This window comes from Myotis nattereri (assembly GCF_964212035.1).
Source record: "Myotis nattereri genome assembly, chromosome: 18".
Classification (NCBI taxonomy): domain Eukaryota; kingdom Metazoa; phylum Chordata; class Mammalia; order Chiroptera; family Vespertilionidae; genus Myotis; species Myotis nattereri.
In genome coordinates this window covers 30,257,280-30,277,208 of record NC_138093.1, presented here as the reverse complement: position 1 = coordinate 30,277,208, position 19,929 = coordinate 30,257,280, and the positions used below count along the sequence as shown (strand labels likewise).

Below are 19,929 nucleotides of genomic sequence, written 5' to 3'. Positions count from 1 at the left end.
TACCTCCTGCACATCCCCCACCGGGGATGTGCCCGCAACCCAGGTACATGCCCTTGACCGGAATCGAACCCGGGACCTCTCAGTCCGCAGGCCGACGCTCTATCCACTGAGCCAAACCGGTTTCGGCTTCATAATGCTTCTATTGTGAAACTAAAGCTGGATTGCAATCAGAAGAAAAATTCTTTCCAAAGTATGTTGATCAAGTTTCCACAGAGACAACAGATTCCTCTCCAGCCAGTTTAAACAGAAAGGAATTTATTGTGGGGATTTCAGGAGCTCTCAGAATAGTCAAAAAAACTGTGGGGACAGGCACTAAAGTGAGCTTCCAGGAGCCATTCCCAGAGTAGCCTGCACCACGGGGCTGCTGCCCAGTTCACGGCCTGAGAACTCCCCAAACTGCCCCACCAGGAAGCTGTGCACCGCCGGCCTGCCTGGGCCTCGCGTCTCCGCCACCATTCTTTCCGGAGAGTCTCACAGCCCATGTTTCTTTAGGTTCTTTCGCCTTCAGCCTTCAACGTCTTCCTGTGTTCACCAGAAGCAAGGTCATATGACATGTGCAGACGTGCTAGCTGCAGGGGATTCTGGGCAATGTAGTTTTCTGCTTTCCAACCACTAATGTATAGGAAGTCGTTCCAGCAAGGGGTTGGAGTGTTGACTGAGTCAAGTGGTGGTGTCTGCCACATGGAGCAGACCTGCCTTTTACTAGTATTTTGAGGAGAAGGGTACATTTCAGATGTTGCAGTTTTTCTGTTATCTATGGATTCACTCCTTTTGAGTCCACGCTTCCTAGAACCTTTATCTTTTCTTTGTTTTTAAAATATGTTTTTATTGATTTTAGAGACAGAGGAAGGGAAAGGGAGAAAGAAACATCAATGATGAGAGAGAGAAACATTATCCATCGGCTGCCTCCTGCATGCCCCCCACCAGGGATCAAGCTTGAAACCCAAGCATGTGGCCTGACCTGGAATCAAACAGGTGACCTCTCAGTGCACAGGATGGCGTCCAATGAACTGAGCCACACCAGTCAGAGCCGTACTCCGTATTGTATCACAGGAACACAGACTTTGCAGCCTGAGGACCTGGGTTTTGAACTTGGGCTTTGCCATGATTGGCTGGGAGACTTTGGGCATGATATTTAACCTCTCTGAGGGTAGTTTTCTTACCCGAGGTGGGCAGACCATACCGTGCAGTAAATCCACACACGGTGGTGGGTTCTTCCCATTTCTGGGGAAGAGGGCAGGCCGGATGAGTGGGGAACTTTCTGGAACAGAGCAGGCTGCCAGTGTGGGTGGGAACCTGGAGACCTGTCTTGGTCACGAGGTGGTGAGCAGGGAGATCAGCCCTCTCTTGAACGGTCACAGTCAAGGCTCAGAATTCCTGGGCGTGGGTGACCCACACCCTTCGTATTTCTTTCCTTTAGCCTGGAAAATAAGTGTTTTCACTTTCTGAAAGGAATCTTAGACATTGCACTAGTTCAGACCTTCATTTGCCACACAGGATGGCTCAGGTCCAGAAGTTAAGTGCCTGGTCGGTTTACACAGCGACAGACATGTGACTAGAACTTGGGCCACCTGATTCCACTCCCCCGCCACTTTTTAAAAATATATATTTTTATTGATTTTAGAGAGGAAGGGAGAGGGAGAGAGATAACTAAGCTGAGATAAGCTCAGTTCATGACTTACACTGTCTGTGTGATGCTGGGTAACAACTGAATTCTTTAACCCGTTTCATTGTTTATAAAATGGGAATAATGATCGTTTCTATCCTGCAGAGGGTCCTGGGAATCAGCTTTAACAAAGACACTTATTTGGAGAACAGCAGTGAGACCAGCCACGCTGGAGGGGAGAGTGTATGTGGGTGGGGGTTCAGTGGGGTCAAGGATGGGAGTGTTATGTAAATCATCATGGATCGGCTGCCTCCTGCATGCCTCCCACCGGGGGTCAAGCTTGTAGAGTTTGGACTCCCATTGGCCTTCTTTCTAGTTGGTTTATTAGCTGGAATTTGTGTTCTGCCTCAGAATGTCCTGGAACCTTTCTGATCAATTCTGCTTTTGGCCTGTGTAGGACCAGACCGACTTCGAGTGGAGCTTCTGGATGGAGTGGGGGAAGCAGCGGCTGGTGTGGCTCCTCCTCGGCCACCTGGCTGTGTCGCAAATGGCCAACCAGATTGCAAGGAAGGTAGGACTCTGCGCCGTTTCCTTTTAAGCCTCTTTCTCCTTTGCTGTTTGTGAAGGACCCTGAGTGAAGAATCAGTAGACATGGATATGAGCCTGGGAGAGGTGAGAACGAATTCTTAATGATCGATCAGACATTTCAGATACAGGGGTAACACGTCCTTATCCCATATGTACTTCCTTCAAGTCATTTTCCAAACCAGTGAATGAAAAGGTTTGGAAGTAAAACTGTAGTTATCAACATGGATGAATTTCTGGATTATGACATGGAGCTAATCGGGTAAGTTGCAGCGGAGTCTGTCAGATAGGATCCCACGTATACAGAGCTCAGAAGTGTGCAAACTAGATTCACACTTGCAAATTTACAAAGAGAGATAAGATAATACAAAATCAACGTAAAACTCAGGACAGTGGTCACGGCTGGTTAGGGAGGGATGTAGAAAGAATTGGGCTGGGGTTGGGGAGTGGGGGGTAGATACCCAGAGCCCATCAAAGCACTGAGAGCCTTGTTTTTCTTAAGCTGCTGGTGGGTGTGCGGTGCTATTTCATTATTCTTCGTTCGCCTTACAAACGTCACAGATATTTTTTTCTGTGTGTATGAGATTTGATATATATATATATATATATATATATATATATATATATGTTTAAATATACTTTATTGGTTTTTTACAGAGAGGAAGGGAGAGGGATAGAGAGTTAGAAACATCGATGAGAGAGGAACATCGACCAGCTGTCTCCTGCACACCCCTTACTGGGGATGTGCCCCCAACCAAGTACATGCCCTTGACCAGAATCGAACCCCGGACCCTTCAGTCCACAGGCCGACTCTCCATCCACTGAGCCAAACCAGTTAGGGCGAGATTTGATGTATTTTTAATTGATCACATGAGTAGAAGGCTAGGCGAGGTTGCCTTGGGCACACTGAATTCTTCATGTTTTGCCCGCCCCCCGCCCCCCCCCCCCCCGCCATGTTTCAGGACCCCCGTGTCCCGTCTGGTCGGCCTCCTTCGCTTCCTTCTTGTTCTTGCTACTACTAGTTTGTGACTCATAGATGAGTGTTTCTCTAGCTTTCTTCGTTGTGAACCCCCCTCCAGGAGCCTTTTCAGCTGTTTTCCTAATTGTCACTGCTCTATGAAATCTGAACCACAGATGTACTGCATACCTGTTTATGTACTGTATGCATGCTTTTTATTTATAAAGAGTACGTTTTTCTTCAAGAACCAATTCCCCCTCCATTGGAGGGGCTATAACCCTCATTGAGGATGTGAAATGTAGATGAACTCTAGGTTCTTGGCTGGATGCTCCTCCCTCTTTCCAAACTTCCTCAGTTTCCAACTCCTGCACTTACCATCATCAAAAATGTTAGGTCTCCAAAGGAGGAAGGAGGCCAGAGTGATGAGGGATTACAAATTTACTAAATCATCTGCACACCAGGCTGACTCCAGCACCCAGGGACATGAGTCAGCGGCTTTTAAAGGACTTTTGGCGGGCTTTTTTCTGGGCGGAGACTTCTTTATGCATACCCGGAGGGGAGATAATGGAATGTGGTCACCACAAGTGAAATGTGGTCTTCAGCAAAGGGAATGTCCATAGTGCAGTGACCTGAAAAGCCAGTCCCCGGGGGAGGGGTATAAATTCAATTGTTCAGTCAAACCTAACAAGAAATTAGTATAATTCTCATGGTTCAGGATATAGATGTCCCTTTGTTTAATTTGCTTGCAACTTTGAGCTAAGACTCTTACCATCTTGGGAGGCAGTATTGAATGTGGTTAGGAGCACCTGGCTGGCTCCCAGCTTTGCGGGTTTTAAGTCTTCAGCAAGTTAGTTAATACCTTTGAATTCATCTCCTCATTTGTGCAACAGGGATGGTAGCACTTGCTTCTTGGGATAGTGCTGAGGGTCTGATGTTTTTCAAGGCGATGCTTGCTTTAGGATGACAGCCGCGCAAGAGGCAGTGGTTGCTGTCATCCGCTGGCGTTTAGCATGTGCTGAGACTGTCATCTGCGTGTGCTCCTGGGAGCAGTCCTCTCCACGGTGTTCAAGAAAGGAGGCAACGGTCCTGAGATCCCCAGTCTCTGAGGGCAGAGGCTATCTGTGCAGTCATGCCAACACTCCTCTCATGAATGCCCTTCTCCAGCCCTGTTTCACGTGTGTGCTGGGTGCTGGGGGAGGGATTGGGAGACACGCCCCTTCCTTTGGAGAGCTGAGTGAGAGGTTACCTAGGAAACGAAACGCTGGTCTCAGTCTGGACCTCATGTGGTGGTGGGTTGGGTGCCATGCTGGGGGAAGGAGTGGGCCACCTCTGCCTTGCGGTGACAGGGAAGGCCTCCACGATGTGGCTTTGAGCTGGGGCTTGAAGGAAGTAGAGTTGTTTGCTTACTTCAGCTTGGCATCTCATTCTCAGGCAGGGTGCACAGGCAGACCTGTCTTAAAAATATATATGTATATATATTTCAGAGAGGAAGGGAGAGATAGAAACTCCAGTGATGAGAGAGAATCATTGATCGGCTGCCTCCTGAACACCACACTGCGGATCAAGCTCACAACCCTGGCATGTGCTCCATCCGGGAATTGAACCATGACCTTCTGGCTCATAGGTTGATGCTCAACCACTGGGCTGGACCTGTCATTTTATCTGCAGAACACATGTCATCCAAAGTTAGTAGGAGGTGGCTTTGCATTTTTCTTGGAATGAGACAGAGTTCACAGAGTCATGTGTGTGTGTGTGTGCGTGTGTGTGTGTGTGTGTGTGTGTCCCGTCCCCTCTGGGACCACAGGTTTGATTTGTGGGACAGCTGGCGAGCAGGGCTCTGGCTGGGGCTGGGGCACAGAGCTTTCTTTGCGCGCGCCTGCTTGTGCCTGGCCCTTACATAAGTATGAACCACAGCTTTGGCCCCACGAGCTCTGTGTTTTCACCACCTGGGCGAAGAGTTCCAGGTGGCCCTAATTCGGGTGGGTGTTTTGGTCCTTAGGGTGGAAGATTTTGGACCGGAGTTCGTTTATTTCCGAGTCCTTGGAGGCATCCTGAACTGTGACCAGCACTGTGCAGGGCCAGATGTTAGCGATTCTTGGTGTTACAGCCCTTAAACCCTGAAGGATGCTTCGCATCTCCATCCAATACCTAATCTCGTCTCTTCCCTTGCAAGCCCTGCCTCCTTCCAAAGAGAGGCAGCTTATTTTCAAAAGCGTAGCTTGCTTTCTTTCTTTTTTGCCATGACAAGTAATGAAACTTTCCACGGAGCTCCTTGGCCGAGGTTAAAGGCCTTTTCTCTGGGCAGGGCTCTCTGGGTTTTGGTGACTGCGCCAGGGCCCGGTGCCCTGGGAGGGGCGGCTGAATAGCGGCTCTGGGCCCGGGCTGTGGTTTGTTATGATTGGCGTGTGCGCTGGGCGGGTCAGACAGTTCCTCCTTTCTCCAACACCCCTGTGGCCTCACCACCACCTGAGACCATGTGTTCTCAGCCCTCAGAACGGAAAATAACCCTGCAGGAAGGTTCTGAGAAGGCCGCCCCGGGTGGGGGCTGCGGGTTGGGGCTGTTGCTAACCACAGAGCAGTTTTCCCTGTATCTGAACCCACATCATTAGCATCCGGGCCCGGCCCGCTGAGCTCATCGGCCACAGGACTGGAGGCGTGTTGGCTGAGATGAGTAAAGTAACCTCGGGAGGGCCGCGGGGGAACAGGCGCTCCTCCCAGCTGGTTACCGAAACCGCACCCCTAATAGGGATCCCAGGCACTAGTGGCTCTCCTGGAACCAGGCTCTTCCTCCTCCATCAGTGCAGATCCAGGGAGGGACGCCCTCCCTCCAGCTCCCTCCCGCCTTGCTCCTGGGAAAAGCAGGCTGTTAGGCAGCTGTTTGGACTCTGGGATGGTTTTGTTTTCTCCCTGTTTGTTTGTGGAGATACACAGACATGTTTTTCAGCAGCGGGTCCGCTTGATTATGTGATAAACTATGCCATGCATCAGGGTCACCGATTGACTCCTCTCATTGATTTCTCACACAGCGCGCCACCCAGTGGTTTTCAGGCAGATGCGGGAGAATGAACACACAGCACAGGCTGGGACAGCTGCCAACAGGAGTCTTCACCGGGGCCTAGCATTTTCGTTTCTCCCGATGCAGATAATGAGGGAAACCACGCAGGCACATCCTGTTACCCGTCCGTGCCCACAGCCCAGAAAAGCTAGAGCAGAAGAGAAGTAGGGATGGTGTGAGCGGGGGCACTGCCAGCCAGCTCTCCCTGCCTCCCTATGAAGAACATCTGAAGACGGTAGATTTGCAGAAGGAAGGGGGGCCAGTCCCCCCTCTGTTCTCAGGGGCGCTGCTTTCAGCCTTGGGAATGTGCCAGCTCAACTGGTTTGTGCCTGGGAGACCTCACTGGGGCGGTAGGCCGCAGTTGTACAGCAGAGGTCTGCTCCCACAGGTGGGGGCCTGTGCCCTACCAGGTGCCAACTTGAGATTCCCCCCAACATAAAAGACCCCTGAGCGTGGGGAGCACACAGTAGGCAGTGAGGTGTGGAAAGACTCCCCTCTGTTTCAGGTACATTGGCAAAGCAGCCTTTGTTTATCAGGGGTAAGTGGTATAAGTAGAGACTTTAAAAACTGTAGGATTTCACATTAGCGGACCGAAAAGTCCAAAATGTTGGTGCTGATTTCTTGTTATGTCTTAGTCATAACTACCAGGTTAAATCCTAAGACTTGGGGAAGCATATTCATCCATCCACCCATCCATCCATCCATCCATCCATCCATCCATCCATCCATCCATCCATCCATCTTTGCATCCACCCACCCACCCATCCAGTATTTAGGAAACACGTGCTATATGCTAGGTACCCATTGCGTTCTGGGTTTACATTATTATAACATGAACACGACGGGATATTAGTCTTCTAAGGGAGGCCATCAAGTAGAGCCAGCTTCCTTGCCCCTTTTGAGAAATGGTTCAGTGAGGACACAGGGAGCAGGGGGAGTAGGGGAAGGTCGCCTCCCTACTTCAGTCTGGGCAGTAAGCCCTGTGTCCCCTCAGAAAGGCCACCGGATTCTTAGTCTGGCTTCATCTCTTCTGCCAGAAAAGTGAGGGCAGCTTTTAAACAATGCTTGTTAGGTTTTTAGAAGTTTCCCCTCTGCCCCTGCTTACAGGACCCAACATGTCACTGCCGCGCATCCCCGCAAGTTCACGCTTGGGCATTCGTTCCAGAGAAACGAACGCTTATTTTTACACTAAACCTGAACACAGATGTTCACGTCCGTTGTACTTCTGATGGCCCCAAACTGGGAAGAGCCCAGATGTCCCTCCGCGGGTGAATGGGGAAGCACATGGTGTTACGTCCACATCACGGGATGCTATGCAGCAACAGGGGAGCCAAGCTTTGGTGCCTGCAGCAACGTGGATGGATCTCCAGGGACTTATGCTGGTTACGGGCCGTGTAACTTTTGAAATGAGGCATGGAGGGCTACTCACCCTATATCAGGATTTTAGTGGAGTTTTGTGGATGGGATTACAATCACAGTTTTAAAAAATTTATCTTTGTTGTCGAACGTTATACAGATGTACCCTCCCCCACCCCCAACATCAGCCCCCTCTGGCCCACCCCCTCCCCCTGGCCCCAGGCCTTTACCACATACTGTCCATGTCCGTGCATTTTTATAGACAAAGTATGAAAATCAGTGTCTTATAGGTGCTTCTTTTGCATTGTCCACATCTTTTCCCTTTCATCGCCTGTTCGCCGTGAACATATGTAGTAGGTTTGCCTTTACCCCTGGGTGAGCATGGGTGGGCGGTATGAGGGTCTGTAGAGAACACGAGGTAAACGAGAGAGCATTTTCTGTGAAGTCTTAGAGAGGACGACGTCAGATGTCGCCTGCCTGGACTGTTTGGCAGGAGGGAGACAGAGGGGGATGGAATTTGGCACCAGCTCACGTGCCCCCAGGTAGCCTCGGTGAGCACGGGAACTCATCAGAGGTCTCTCGAGCACACGGGGTTTGCACAGCACTATGAAGTATTTCCTGAAGGTTCGGTCAGCGTTTCCAAGTTGAAGCAGCTTTTAAGTCTGTGGTTCAATTCCCAAACGAATCCCAGAAAACAGGCTTTTTCCAAATGGATCAAATAGCACTTCATAAAAATGTGGCTGTGTATATGTGCATGTACGTGGCATGAAACAGTCCCAAGGGGTAAATAATGCTGCTGTAGGTCACGTTGCAAAAGAACCTTTTTCTTTTTTTTTTTCCATTTGTTGTGACTACTTCTTAAAACACTCTTGGCGACCTTGTTTCTTATACTTGCACTCTGCCCAGAGGTGAGTGTTTGGGGGAAAGTTTGAAGCAAATTTATGTGGCTGTTTCCTGTGGGCGGTAGGATGGAAAAATAGTAAAAATGAACTGCAGATTTCTCTTATTTTCTTGGAACTTAAAAGTGGCTGACATAATCGCTCATTTAAAACGTTCTCTCTGGAGCTGGAGTATAGGTTTAGGAAAAATTGTACTTCAGCAATTTTTTTTTTTTTTGGAAGAGTTAGCATCTAAAGATGGGATTTACAATTTACAGCCCACATCTGCCTTCCCCTTCAAGGAGGCTTTTTGTTTTTACAAGAAGACATTCCTGGAAACCATATTTTATATGCACGCTGAAAAGACACATCCTATTTCCCTATAGGATAACAACTGAAATTTCTACTGTTCGTACTGTGTATGCAGAGACCACTGTACTAGTAAGCATTTCACATGCATTTACTTGCGAAGTCCTCACAATAACCTTCTGAAGGAGGTACTGGTATTATCCTAATTTTATATATGAAAAAAAACCTGAGACACAAGAGACATGAAGCAAGTTATCTAGGGTCACACAGCTAGTTAATGGGGACGCTAGGATTTATTTAGACCGTTGGACTTAAAAGCATGAGTAATTAAACCACTGTGATATATTGCCTTTCAAACAATGTTAAACCACATTGTGGCTTTTAAGTGAGCCAGAGATGACCAAGAATTTATCATGAAAGCAAAGACATGCTAATTTACCTATTTAGTTATTCAATGGCAATCACTATAAAACTTGATAATAGAAAGATAGTCTCTGACTCTTCTAAAATGAGACAATGTTTTAATCAGGTTGACTGCAAAGGCCTCAATATCACAAAAAGCAGGTAAGATACACGCTTTGTGTGACATAAATTAGACTGTAAACAATATGCTAATGAAGGAAAAATGTAATTAAATATTTCATATTAAGTCTGCGGTTTAGACTTTAAAAGCCTTTTGTGGTTTGGACGGCCCGGGTTTCTCAGTAAGACTCCTGAGAGGTGTTCACCAGTACTTGCTTTCACCATCACTTTTGCCGGATAGTGGGTGCAGGGGGTCGCCAAGCATTTGCCTCTCGTAGGTGGAACCTCCCATAACAATGCCCCTTAGCTCCCCCATACCTCTGTTCTTCCCTCCCCCTCCCTCTGTGCCTCTCTCACGGGTCCTCTGTCCACAGCACAGACCCTGGTTCCTCACCGCCTACGGGATGTGGGCCTGCTGGTGTGTGCTGGGGGCCCCAGGAACGGCCATGATCTTCCTCCACGCCGTCATCTCCTTCTGCGTAGCCCAGTTCCGGTCACTGTTCCTGTCATGGCTCTGTTCTCTCCTCCTGCTCTCCACACTGAGGCTGCAGGATGTGGAGGAAATTAAGGCAAGTGTCTCCGCTGGGGAGGAGAAGGTCCCTTGGGTGGTGCGCCCATCCTGTAGATCCCTTTTTCAGGCGACAATTGAAGAACTGTGATGGGGCTCCTCCTAGTGGCCACGTGCGGTTGATGCATGTGAACCCTGGTGTTGCATTCTGCAGTCGTTTATTTTATTTTATTTTTTTATTTTTTATGAATAGATATTTTTAAATAAATATTTAGTGCATAGAAAGTTTAAGAAAATAATGTTATTAATTTATAGATTAGTCATCTGCCCTATATTTGTACCTCTATTTTCTTTTTTGAAAAATAAATAGCATATGCACATGATTTTAAAAAAACCACACCAAATAGTGCAAAAGAGTATAATGGGAAAAGACATTTTCTCTTCCATCGTGGCCTCCCATTCTCTCACCTAGAGGTAATTCTGCAGTCGTCTTTTGTAGCCATATATGTCTTAGCCCTCTGAGGTTGCACAGGGCTAACCTTGAAGCCATCTTAGCCCTCTGAGGTTGCACAGGGCTAACCTTGAAGCTGTCTTAGGCCTCTAAGATTGCACAGGGCTAACCTTTTCTTCCAGGTTGGGTAGGCATAGATGGTGGCAAATATCACAGGAACAGAGGGTCAGCAATAGAGAGAAAAGAAAGCAATAGTTCCCTGTGCATTTCATCAAGAGTCATCTGGAGAGTACTGTACAATTTACAGGAAACTCGCACAAGCCTTGTCTCATCTGGTGCCCGTGATAGCCCCCGAGACAGATAAGGTGGGTATTTCTTTGCATAGAAAATGTTGGAAAGTTTTTTATATTTTTTCTTAAATCACTGCAGAGCTGGAATTCCTGTGGTGTCTTTATTTTTGTTCATTCATTCATTCATTCATTCATTCACTCACTCATTGATTCAAGTGATAGCACTTGGAATTTGTGTGCCCTGGATGGGCACCTGATGGGAAAGATGATTTAGTGGACAATCCATGTGACATTTATAAGCCTCGCTTTGTCTTCAGAATTGTTGGAGGAGCTGTCACAGTGTCCATGGGTAGTGGCTAACCTCCAGGATACCCAACGGATGGATCGACAGGTGCATACTGGGAAAATCTTCGTTATGTTGCATCAGGCTTAATGCTGCGTTGATGGTTGATATTAGAGGCACTCTTCTGCCTGGTGCTCTTTAACTGCTTATTTTGATTACCACGGATTTACCTGCTGTTCAGTGGTTCTCGACTCCCTTTATGGCACTGCGGCTCTACCTGTGGAAGAAATCTCCTTCCCTGGAGACTGGGCCATGTCCCTCCTTGCCACTCACGGGCTGTTCTTTCCTGGCGACTTTGCAGAGAGGGTGGTACAAGACAGAAAACGAGTACTACCTGCTGCAGTTCACGCTGACCGTCCGCTGCCTGTACTACACCAGCTTCAGCCTCGAGTTCTGCTGGCAGCAGCTGCCCTGCGGGCGCGCCTTCTACTCCTTGCCCTGGATGATGGCCTATGTCTTCTATTACCCAGTCTTCCACAACGGGCCCATCCTCAGCTTCCCCGAGTTCATCGGACAGGTAGGTCCCTAGGAATTGGATTAGTGTTCTGTGGGTTAAGCTTCTGTCCTTGTTGCCATGTTCATGCAAGTGACCCCTGAGTTTGTTTTTGTTTTTTTTTAAATATATTTTTATTGATTTCAGAGAGGAAGGGAGAGGGAGATAGAAACATCAATGATGACAGAGTTATTGATTGACTGCCTCCTGCATGCCCCCTACTGAGGACTGAGCCTGCAACCCGGGCATTGCCTGATTAGGAATTGAACCGTGATCTCCTGGTTCATGGGTCGATACTCAACCACTGAGCAACACCAGCCAGACATAGTGCTCACAAATTTAAATCACATTATTGTCTTGAGTTTTAAAAAATGTACTTTGATTGATTTCAGAGAGGAAAGAAAGAGAGAGAGAGAGAGAAACATCAATGATGAGAGAGAATCATTGATTGGCTGCCTCCTGCACACCCCCTACTGGGGATCGAGCCTGCAACCCCAGGCATGTGCCCTGACTGGGAATCGAATCGTGACCTCCTGGTTCATGGGTTGATGCTCAACCACTGAGCAACACTGGCTGGGCTGTCTGGATTTTTTTTTTTTTTTTTTTAACAGAAGAAATATTTCAGGAAAATCAGCCTTCAGAATAAAACTCGACTTGTCCCAACCCTGATTCTCGAGGGACTGTGACAACCAGGATTAATAACTGGGCACAGCGAGGACCTCCTGGGGAGCCCGCGGGGCAGTCCCAGGGAAGGAAGAAATTGTGTTCTCATGGTATTGCTTGCAGAGTAGAAGGAGAAGCTGTCTAAGCTGTTGATTGGCAGATAGTATGCTCCCTCCTATTCTCACAAACTGCCACAGCCTGGGATTGTTTGGGCGATTTAGATGGGGTGATGGGTGGGGCCGGAAGGTCGGTGGGCACACGTGTTTTTGCGTCTCGTGCCTGTGTCTGCCAGGACCCTGCCAGCCTTCGCTCCACAGCCACCTGGTTTGAAGCTCACGTCAAGCCACCTTCCTCATTCCCACCTCACTTTTCCTCCCACTTAGATTTCTTTCTTATTCCACAGCTAGCCTCATGGAACATGTTAATGCAATGAATTCACCTACAGTGTTAGTACCTGAAAACACCTAAAACGGCCTTTCTCAGGGAGGTTCCTTCCTCTCACCATCAACACAAAATCCTGATTGAGGTGAGGAGAATAGCATGTATGCACACACAGAGCACACATGTGCACACAGTTCACACACGGGCAAGGCCCCCCCCCCTGCCCCCCCCCGCCCCCCAGGCCTAGCAGTGCGGTTTAAAGTGTGGAACTTTTTCAGAGGAGAACACGAAACGTGACCCCTGGAAAGGGCAGAGGGTTCTTAGAAGTCCCTTAATTCTGTCCTAAAAAATTCCACTAAGTTATGCATTGTCCTCGAAAGTATATTTCTGCATGATAACAATAATGTCATGTCATAAAAGTGCCCGTTAAATTATTTAGCTGTTTTCCCTCTGCAAATCTGTAGGTGGCATTGGTATTCTAGGCAGACACTGTTTAGCCTGTGGATTTGCATACCTCAGTTTGGGTTGCAGAGGATCCTTCTTTTGTCCTGAAGTAATTTTATTTTATTTTATTTTATTTTATTTTTTTAATATATTTTATTGATTTTTTTACAGAGAGGAAGGGAGAGAGATAGAGAGCTAGAAACATCGATGAGAGAGAAACACCGATCAGCCGCCTCCTGCACATCTCCCACCGGGGATGTGCCCGCAACCCAGGCACATGCCCCCGACCGGAATCGAACCCGGGACCTCTCAGTCCGCAGGCTGACGCTCTGTCCACTGAGCCAAACCGGTTTCGGCTGTCCTGAAGTAATTTTAAATCTGTTTGAAAATTCTGTTTAAAATGATTGTGTAAGACAGAGGTGGGTAGTGATGACAGCTGATCTAACCCCAGTTCTCAAAGAGTGTTCCCTGGACCAGCAGCACCAGGATCACCTGGTACCTTGGTGGCCGTGCAGATTCTCAGGCCCCGCCGAGACCTGCTGAGCCAGACTCAGGGTGGGAGGTGGGGGTGGGGGTGCGGGGAGCAGGGCCCAGTCAAGTGGTTTCACAGGCCCTCCAGGTGGTTCTGATGAATCTAGAGCTCCTCAGAAGATTGGGGTAGCGGTGTGGGGCACAGGGTAAGGTGGGCTCAGGCCTTCCAAGCCGTCTCTTTTACAGTCTCCTCACCATTGAGAGGACTACACCCCCCCCCCCCCCTCTCCGAAGCCAGATAGTGATTCTCAGAGAAACATGGAAACATTTTCCTAACTACCTCTTGTCCATTGAGGAGCTTGACCCTGTGGGATGTGCACTTTGTTTTTATGCAAATCATCCTTCTTTTCCTTTCTCCTCTGCTTTGAAGTTGCTCCCCTGTGGGGTCAGGCAGGAACCTGGAAGGCCAGGCAAGTCCTCTCTCTGTCACTCAGAGGCGAGCTTTGAGATGACTGCCACCTGAACTCTCTTGGCCAAGGGCACCCGTTCACTTGAGCTTCAGTCTGGGGAAGAGGAGGGCTGGGGCCTGGGTGGCACCTGTGTCCTGGCTCTGTCTTTTCTACCTCTTTCACGTTGAAAGTAATTTCCGAAAGCGGGAAACTCCGGAAGACAAATTGAAACCTTTGTCTACGATCGAGGAATTTCATAGAGAAGTTGGTCTAGAAAAGGCAAAATGTTTAGTGAGCTACAGGGCACATGAAAGCCCAGCCAGGAGGTCTCTGAGCAGCCAAAGGTGCCTGCGGGGCACTTACCTCCTACGAGAAAAGGGGGTCGAAAAGGGTGCAGCTGAAGGAGGAAGCTAATCTAGTGGTGGAAGGGGTGTTTCGGAGAAGGGAAGGTGGGGTGGGAGGAAGAAAGCTGACTGGAGGGGCTTGTGAGCGGGGCTTGCTCTGAAGGAGTGCTTGAATAAATGCCTTCAGATAGAAGGACTCGTAATACTGAATTTCCCAGTTCTTAGACTCTCAGGTCCATGCTTACCAACTGCTGAGAGCTGGAGATGGAGCTGTGCCATCAGGGCAGCCGAGTCCCACACAGAAATCTGCAAACCCGGCTGCTGAGAGGACCTTGTTGGGCACGCCCCTGGGAGAAGGAATCGCTCACCCATTTTTTAGCACACAAATTGGCACACACAAGACGAGGGAAGGGAAGTGTCCTCTGTAATGTGAGGCACGTGGAATTTGCACACCTCCGTCACGAACAGGTAACATTTGCCTGTTAAAAGGTCTCTGTGCCTTAACTTGAGGGCCATCCCTGATAGCATTTGGAGTTTCAGGCTCTGTTTTAATCCCGTGGTCTGTGGAATTCAGATACTGAGCCGGGGTAAGCGAGGGGGGGGGGGGGGCGGGGAAGGGGGAGGTTGGGGGTGATGAGGGAAAGGCAGGACATGCTCTTGGTTTGCTTAGCGAGGAGCCTGGGCCACCACACCTCACTCTGAAGAGCTTGAATCGTTCAGTGGGGGCTGGAAAGTGTTTGGTGAGTTACCTTCCTTGTGACTCAGTTTCCTTTATCAGTTAAATGGGAAGAGTAATAGTACCTCCCTCGCAGCCTTGACTAGGGATTAAGTTAAATGAATGTGTATACGTAATGTGGCTTGACACATGAACGCTACGAGGTGTTAACCATTACTATTATTTTTGCTCTGGCCATTCTGGGGTAAGTTTAGGCCAGACCGAGATCCTGGGTGTCCAGTCTGGTGGGGATTCTGGGTAGTGTGCTGGTTTTATCCCTGAGGAAGAGGGACCCAGGCAGTAGCTGCAGGTGCAGGGGGGAGCCCAGCCCCTGAGGGGCTGGGGCTGGCAAGAGCCGGATAGACAGTGTCCCTGACGCACTGCTCAGGGTCTGGAGTGGGCTCCGGTTCCAGCATCTACCTGGAATAATATGAATTGTAATAAATAAAACTAACTGAGCCCTGCTCCGAGCCAGGCCCTAGGAGAGAGCTACTCTTGTCATTACCACTTTACAGATGGTGATGTGGAGGCAGAGAGAGCAGATGGGGGTGGAAGGAATAAAGACGGAAGCCTCTCCATGCCCAGGTGCTGAGCGCCCGGTAGTCAGGGAGAAGGTGTGGCGTGGTTTGTGGACATGCGGGTCTGGCGGCTCAGGCTGGCCAGACCGGGCCCCATCCTGGGGCAGCAGCCCCCACTCGCTGCTCGGGCAGACACCGCTGTCTGCCACCGCCTGGGTCTGGATGCCTGGGGAGGGGCGGCCAGGGTCTGACTGGGGAATGGCTGGCTGTGAATAGGGGGATCACCTGTGACCACCGGCTGGCAGAAGCTCTCCCGCCACAGGGGGATAAGCCGCGACTCCGACGCCTTGACTTGAGCCATGACTTTTTAACCCGGAGGCACAGGCGAACGGCCGGCTCGGGAAGCTTTCGTTCAGGCTCTCAAACACTCGTATTATTTCTGTGAGAAGGAGAGGAACTCTTCCTCTTTGAAAACTGTCACCATCAGAATATCTTTAAAAGCCTTCAATATTCCTTTTTATGCCATTTGCATGAAATGAGGTTTTAAAATACAATCTGCTTTAAAATGCACTTTGCAGATGAGTTAATGTGCATTTTTTAGCGGCGCCTTGAACTCCCGCTGATGCAGTTTCCAGTGGTCTCAAGGCTGGCACTCCCCCCAGGTTGGAAATACCTCGAATGAATTGCTTTGCACGCAGACAGGAGAGCAAGCTGCTCGTTAGGTGAGCTGTGGACAGCACGTCCTTTCTTCCTGCTGGATTGACAGGGACCAAGGCTGATTTTTTTTAAATCAAAGGGAGGCTACTAGACTGAAGATATAAATAGACTGTGATAATGACCCTACTCTGAAGAAAGACCAGTAACCACTTTTTTTTATAAAATCATCATCCAAGAACATACTTTTTATTGAGAGAGAGAGAGATTGATCGGTTGCTTCCCATACTCGCCCCAACCTCGGATCGAACCCACAACCTTTTGGTGTACGGGATGATGCTCCAACCAACTGAGCCATCCGTCCAGGGCAGTTACCACTGTTTTAGGTAAAAGCAAATAGAATGAAAAATTGGATTGTTCTCTGCCATGTAGACATTTCTGTTACCCCGCATTTGGAGGCATCCAGCCAGGAGGGCAGGCTGAGCATTGCAGAGAAAGTCCCTTGTGGCCCAGTGGAGGCATGGAATTGTGCCTTCTTATACCGGGTGGGAAGTTTTGCCCCGAGGAGTGTCAGATCTAGAAGACTCCCACACTCCCTCTTGCCTTCCGTTGGTCCAGTGGTGTAAGACTGAAATGGAATCCACTTCATATCTTAGAGCTTGCTTATGCATTTCGCCATCTTTGTGCTTTAAACTTTTGTGCATCCCTGAACAGCAGGCAGTCAGGCGAGGCCACAGAACCAGGCTACCTGGGCAGGACTTTGATTTTTGGGGTCTGTATTGTCCACGGGTATTGAGTCTACTCTGAGTGGTTTGTCTGTATCTATGAATAACCCGGGCATCCCTGTGTTGCCTTTGACGTCTGGCTCTGAATTGTGCGTGTCCTAATTGTGCCCTGTGTCTGGTGGTCTGGGACGCCACGAGGGAAGACGGTGAAGGTGAAGAATGTGCAGTGCACATCATGACCAGGGTTTAACTACCAGTCGTCCAATGCTTTTTATGTGCCAGGACTTTGTTTATTATATTAATCACCGCAACATTAACCCCCCCTTTGATGCATGCGGAAACCAAGCCTCAGAGAGGGTAAGCAACTTGCTCAGGATCACCAGCTGTGTGGTTTGTGCTAGAATCGGATCTCGTGTTCTTAATGATGACCCTGTACTCCCTGCTCAGCCAGAGACTGTGTTTACGCTGCCTGGTTTCAAACACAACTTAAGCTCAGATGACACACCCGCACCTGATTTTCCCTTGTCCTCAGGCTCCACCTCTCACTTTGCCTTTCTCTTATCAGCCCTGGGCCCCTTCCTGACTTGGCCCTACTTTCACCAGCCTTAGACGTGAGGGGGTGATGGATGAAGATGGGCAGGGTGGCACTGAACCCCAAGGGACCCCAGAGTCCCAGGTTTTGGCAGGGTGGTTGCTGGTGTGAAGGTCTGTGGAACCCGGCTTGGCTCTTGGTTCTAGGCTGGCTGGTCGACCCCGTCCTGTTCTTACCCTGGGACAGGCTTCAGGCTCAGCCATGACTTTTTAACCCAAGAACATGGAGTGTTCCCAAGGCAAACGACACCAACCCTCTCTTCGTATATACAGCAGTGATGCTTGAGGCAGTGCATTAAAAATCACTGTCTTGGGACTGTAGGAAAGATAGAGGTGCAGTCTGATGACTTCTTGTTTCCCCCGTAGATGCGGCAGCCAGAGCAGTGCCCACTGAGGCTCAGCCTGCCCGTCCTGGCCCGGGGGCTGGGCCGCCTCTTCGTCTGCTGGTGCTTGGCCGAGCTGATGGTGCACCTCATGTACATGCACGCCTTCTACGGCAGCGCCCCACTCCTGAGGGCCGTCTCCTGCTGGACCCTAGGTAATCATGGAAATCACTGTCGGAAGGAGCGGCAGGAGCTGGCTTAGAGGGAAGCTGGATGGGGGGTACACGGGGGTGCAGTTGTCTTGGGCAAACTCTTTTCAAAAAAATTTATATTTGTATTGATTTCAGAGCGGAAGGGAGAGGGAGAGAGAGAAACATCAGTGATGAGAGAGAATCATTGATCAGCTGCCTCCTGCACGTCCCTCAATGGAGACTGAGCCTGCAACCTGGGCATGTGCCCTGACCGGGAATCGAACCATGACCTCCTGTTTCATAGGTCGATGCTCAACCACTGAGCCATGCCAGTTGGGCGTGGCCCCTTTTTCTTGCCTACCCACTTCTTTATATCTGCAAATAGGGGGGACTGAAATAATTTCCTCAGCAGGACCGTCTCCAGGGTAGGACTTGTCTGCGGAGAAACCACAGCTCTTTATTCCGCAGGTTATAAAAGCACTGGCCGCGCCCTGTTCTGAGCTAAATCTCCTCATTTCCCTGTTGCTCTCCTCTGGAGAACGCCCTGTGGTCACTGCCTTCACCCTGTGGTCTGACCTCCAGCCATTCGATCCAATGGGGAATGTGTGATCTTCCGGCCAGATTAAGCCGCTCCCTGCCCAGGCCAGAGTACAAGCCTGACTCTTATCTGTTTGGAGATTTACAGATTAAAAAAACAACCCCATTGTCCTTGGAGTCACACGTGCTTAATCAGAGCCTTTTCAAGGAAGAGGCCTTTTCACGTTGGAAAAAACACAGAGCTGTTATGATGACAGTCTCTTCTTTCCAAACAAACCTTTCTTCCAGTTGGAGTAATTAATGTGCTAAGCTTTTAATGGTGCGATTAGACAACACAGAGTAGGATCAAATGATGGTTTATACTAAATCGAACCCCAGTTGTACTGTGTTCAATTTTAAAGGCCGTATCAGTTGGGGTGATTTTAATTATGAGTAACGAAGACACAACTCAAAGCGAGGCTGAAGCATAAAGCAAAGCTGTGATCTCAACAGCCATTACCTCTGAGGCCAGCATGGGCGGTCCATCCCGGGACTGGGAGACTCACCAGTGATTCGTTTGTGTATCCGCCATTCAGATGAAGAACTCACGGGAGTCCTAGAAGCCCCTTGCTAGTACCTGCAATCCCATCACCTTCTCTCACCTCTCCTCAAATACATGTTCATGATTCTCTTTTTCTAAAAAAAAAAAAAAAAAGACTTTATTTTTAGAGCAGTTTTAGGTTTACAGCAATATTCAGAGGGAAGTACAGAGATTTCCCGTATGTCCCCCAACCCCCGCAACCCTCGCCCCACTTCCCCACAGATTCTTTCCTTAGCAACACCCCACCAGAGCGGTACATTTGTTACAGCTGATGAACCTACTCTGACACATCATCGTCACCCAAAGTCCATAGTTCATGTTAGGATTTATGCTAGTGTTGTAGTCTGTTTGACAGATGTATAATGACACGTTTCTACTGTTTATACACAGAACAGTTTCACAGCCTCAGAAAATCCTCTGCACTCTCTCTTCCTCCCTCAACCCTGTTCATTTCTGATCTTTTTACATCTCCATCTCCTGACCTTTTCTAGAATGTCATACAGTTGGAATCATACGGTATGTAGCTTTTTCAGAATGAGTTCTTTCATTTGATAATATGGATGCAAGGTTTATCCAGGTCTTTTCATGACTTTATAGCTCTTTTATTTTCAGTGCTGAATATGATTCCATGGTCTATGTGCAACACGGGTTATTTATCCATTCACCCACTGAAGGGCACCTTAGTTGATTCTAAGTTTAGTAATTATGAATAATGATGCTATAGGCATCTGTGTGCAGGTTTTGTGTGGACATGAAGTTTTCAGTTCCTTTGAGTAAATTCCAAGGAGTGCAATTTCGGGATTGTATGGTGAGAGAATGCTTATTTTTGTACGGGACTGCCAACTGTTTTTCCAAAGTGGCTGTTCCATTTTGCATTTCCACCAGCAGTGAATGAGTTCCTGTCGCTCCACGTCCTTGCCAGCACTTGGTATTGTCAGTGTTTTGGATTTAGGCCATTCTGATAGGAGTGTAGTAGTATCTTGTTTTAG

The 19,929-nt window shown here is 48.8% G+C and overlaps 1 protein-coding gene across 1 annotated transcript in view; it reads left to right on the top strand.

Moving 5' to 3' along the window:
* HHAT (hedgehog acyltransferase) overlaps positions 1-19,929 on the top strand; it is a 159,892-nt gene that overhangs the window by 14,272 nt on the left and 125,691 nt on the right. The window contains exons 3-6 of the mRNA XM_081111940.1: positions 2,064-2,177; positions 9,644-9,838; positions 11,163-11,378; positions 17,676-17,847. Of these exons, the coding sequence (XP_080968066.1) occupies positions 2,064-2,177; positions 9,644-9,838; positions 11,163-11,378; positions 17,676-17,847 (697 nt within the window). The remainder of the gene's footprint in view (positions 1-2,063; positions 2,178-9,643; positions 9,839-11,162; positions 11,379-17,675; positions 17,848-19,929) is intronic.